Below are 1,448 nucleotides of genomic sequence, written 5' to 3'. Positions count from 1 at the left end.
TGCTTCTTCGCTTTTTCTTCAATATTGTCTAAAATTTTATATCTGACAAAAGTTTGCGATATAGGTAGTGCTGATTTTTGACATCTGTAGGACTTCGCGAAAAATAGTATCAGCAAGAAAGAATTGTTTTGGAGTACTTAATAGACAGTTTTTTCTATATAATTGATAGACAGTTTTTTTTCTATATAATTGATAGACAGTTTTTTTTCTATATAATTGATAGACAGTTTTTTTTTCTATATAATTGACTGAAATTTACAATTTTAATTCTGCTATTCTCGCACAATAATTTTTCAATTATATTTGCAGATGGCGGACAGTGATAAAACACAAATTTCAACTGATCCTTTGGGAAACAATTCCGTTTCTCTTGAATTAAACCTTAAAACTGTAATAACCAAGGCCTTAACTACAATCGATTCAACTGTAGTAGATGGCTAAGAAATTGATAGTAATCGGTGTTGAAAACGTGAACGATCTGCAGCATGTCACAGAATTGGATTTAAAAGAGACTGGATTAAAACCTTTGCAAATTCGAAAACTTTTGCAGTATGCAAAAACTTTAGAAACTCAAGTCGTACCAAGTAAGTTTCCCGGTAACAATTTTGGAAAATTTATTTGCAGTGGGATTATAAAACTTACCTTAACATTTAAAAGCCGAAGAAAACCGAGGTTCACCGAAAGATAAGTCTGTCAGCAACCAAGCTGGAGCAAGTGGTTCAGAGATAAACCAGGAAATAGATGCTACCCAGGTATAATAAGCAACATATATTCAATAATAATGGTACTTGATATTTCTAATACCAATTGTATTATTATTCAGATTATGGAACAAACTAACGAAAACTGGGCCAATAAGTATAGGATAAAGATTGACATTTCTACAAAGCCACTCCAACGAAGTCTCATGATAAATGATAATTTGACTTTGAAAGATCGAAATTTAATCGTTAGACAATTAGTCGATGATTCTTTAAAAAAATGTATCCGGCCATGAAGGAGTGACATGCGTAAAATTGCCGAACATTTCACCAAGAGATTTCCGAATGCTATAGTGGACAAGGTCCGGGACAAATTAATTGGATAAATAGTTTTGTTCATCAACTCTACAACCGCCTCGAGCACCTCTCTCGGAGATCGGAGAATGCCATGCCTCGGATGAAGAAACCACGGCTGGAGTTACAAAATTCAGAAAAATACAAATTTAACCCTGAAACAAGCGAAGAATGTTTGATCCAATGTGGAAAGCTAAGAAAAGAACTTTTGGAACTTCATTTGGAAATGAATCCTAACCACGAAGAGGTAGAAAGTAAAATGAGACTATCGTACCCTCTTCAAAGGATGGATATAAATAATGGTATGGAAATTAAGGAAATCCAAATTCGGTGGCCCTTTCTATTCTCATCAAGTGGAATGGAAATTCACCTCCAAAAACCTTTAGGGCACAA

The 1,448-nt window shown here is 34.0% G+C and overlaps 1 protein-coding gene across 1 annotated transcript; it reads left to right on the top strand.

The window, feature by feature from the left end:
• The first annotated feature begins 397 nt into the window (after window positions 1–397).
• On the top strand, window positions 398–997 carry LOC149714327 (uncharacterized). The gene is made up of 3 exons (XM_089844772.1): window positions 398–584; window positions 658–752; window positions 824–997. Exons 1-3 carry the CDS (start codon window positions 434–436, stop codon window positions 995–997), a joined length of 420 nt encoding a protein of 139 aa, XP_089700898.1. The 5' UTR covers window positions 398–433.
• Window positions 998–1,448: the final 451 nt, after the last annotated feature.

This window comes from Phalangium opilio, unplaced genomic scaffold (genome assembly GCF_054372755.1).
Source record: "Phalangium opilio isolate 3A_F unplaced genomic scaffold, DU_Popi_V2 ptg000009l_1, whole genome shotgun sequence".
Lineage (NCBI taxonomy): Eukaryota > Metazoa > Arthropoda > Arachnida > Opiliones > Phalangiidae > Phalangium > Phalangium opilio.
This window is presented reverse-complemented; position numbering and strand designations above follow the sequence as displayed.

Excerpts from the sequence above, each read along its gene's own strand:
- LOC149714327 (XM_089844772.1), top strand. The coding sequence starts at position 434 with ATGGCTAAGAAATTGATAGTAATCGGTGTTGAAAACGTGAACGATCTG. Across the intron at positions 585-657 it reads AGAAACTCAAGTCGTACCAA|CCGAAGAAAACCGAGGTTCA; the intron begins GTAAGTTTCCCG and ends AACATTTAAAAG. Across the intron at positions 753-823 it reads AGGAAATAGATGCTACCCAG|ATTATGGAACAAACTAACGA; the intron begins GTATAATAAGCA and ends ATTATTATTCAG.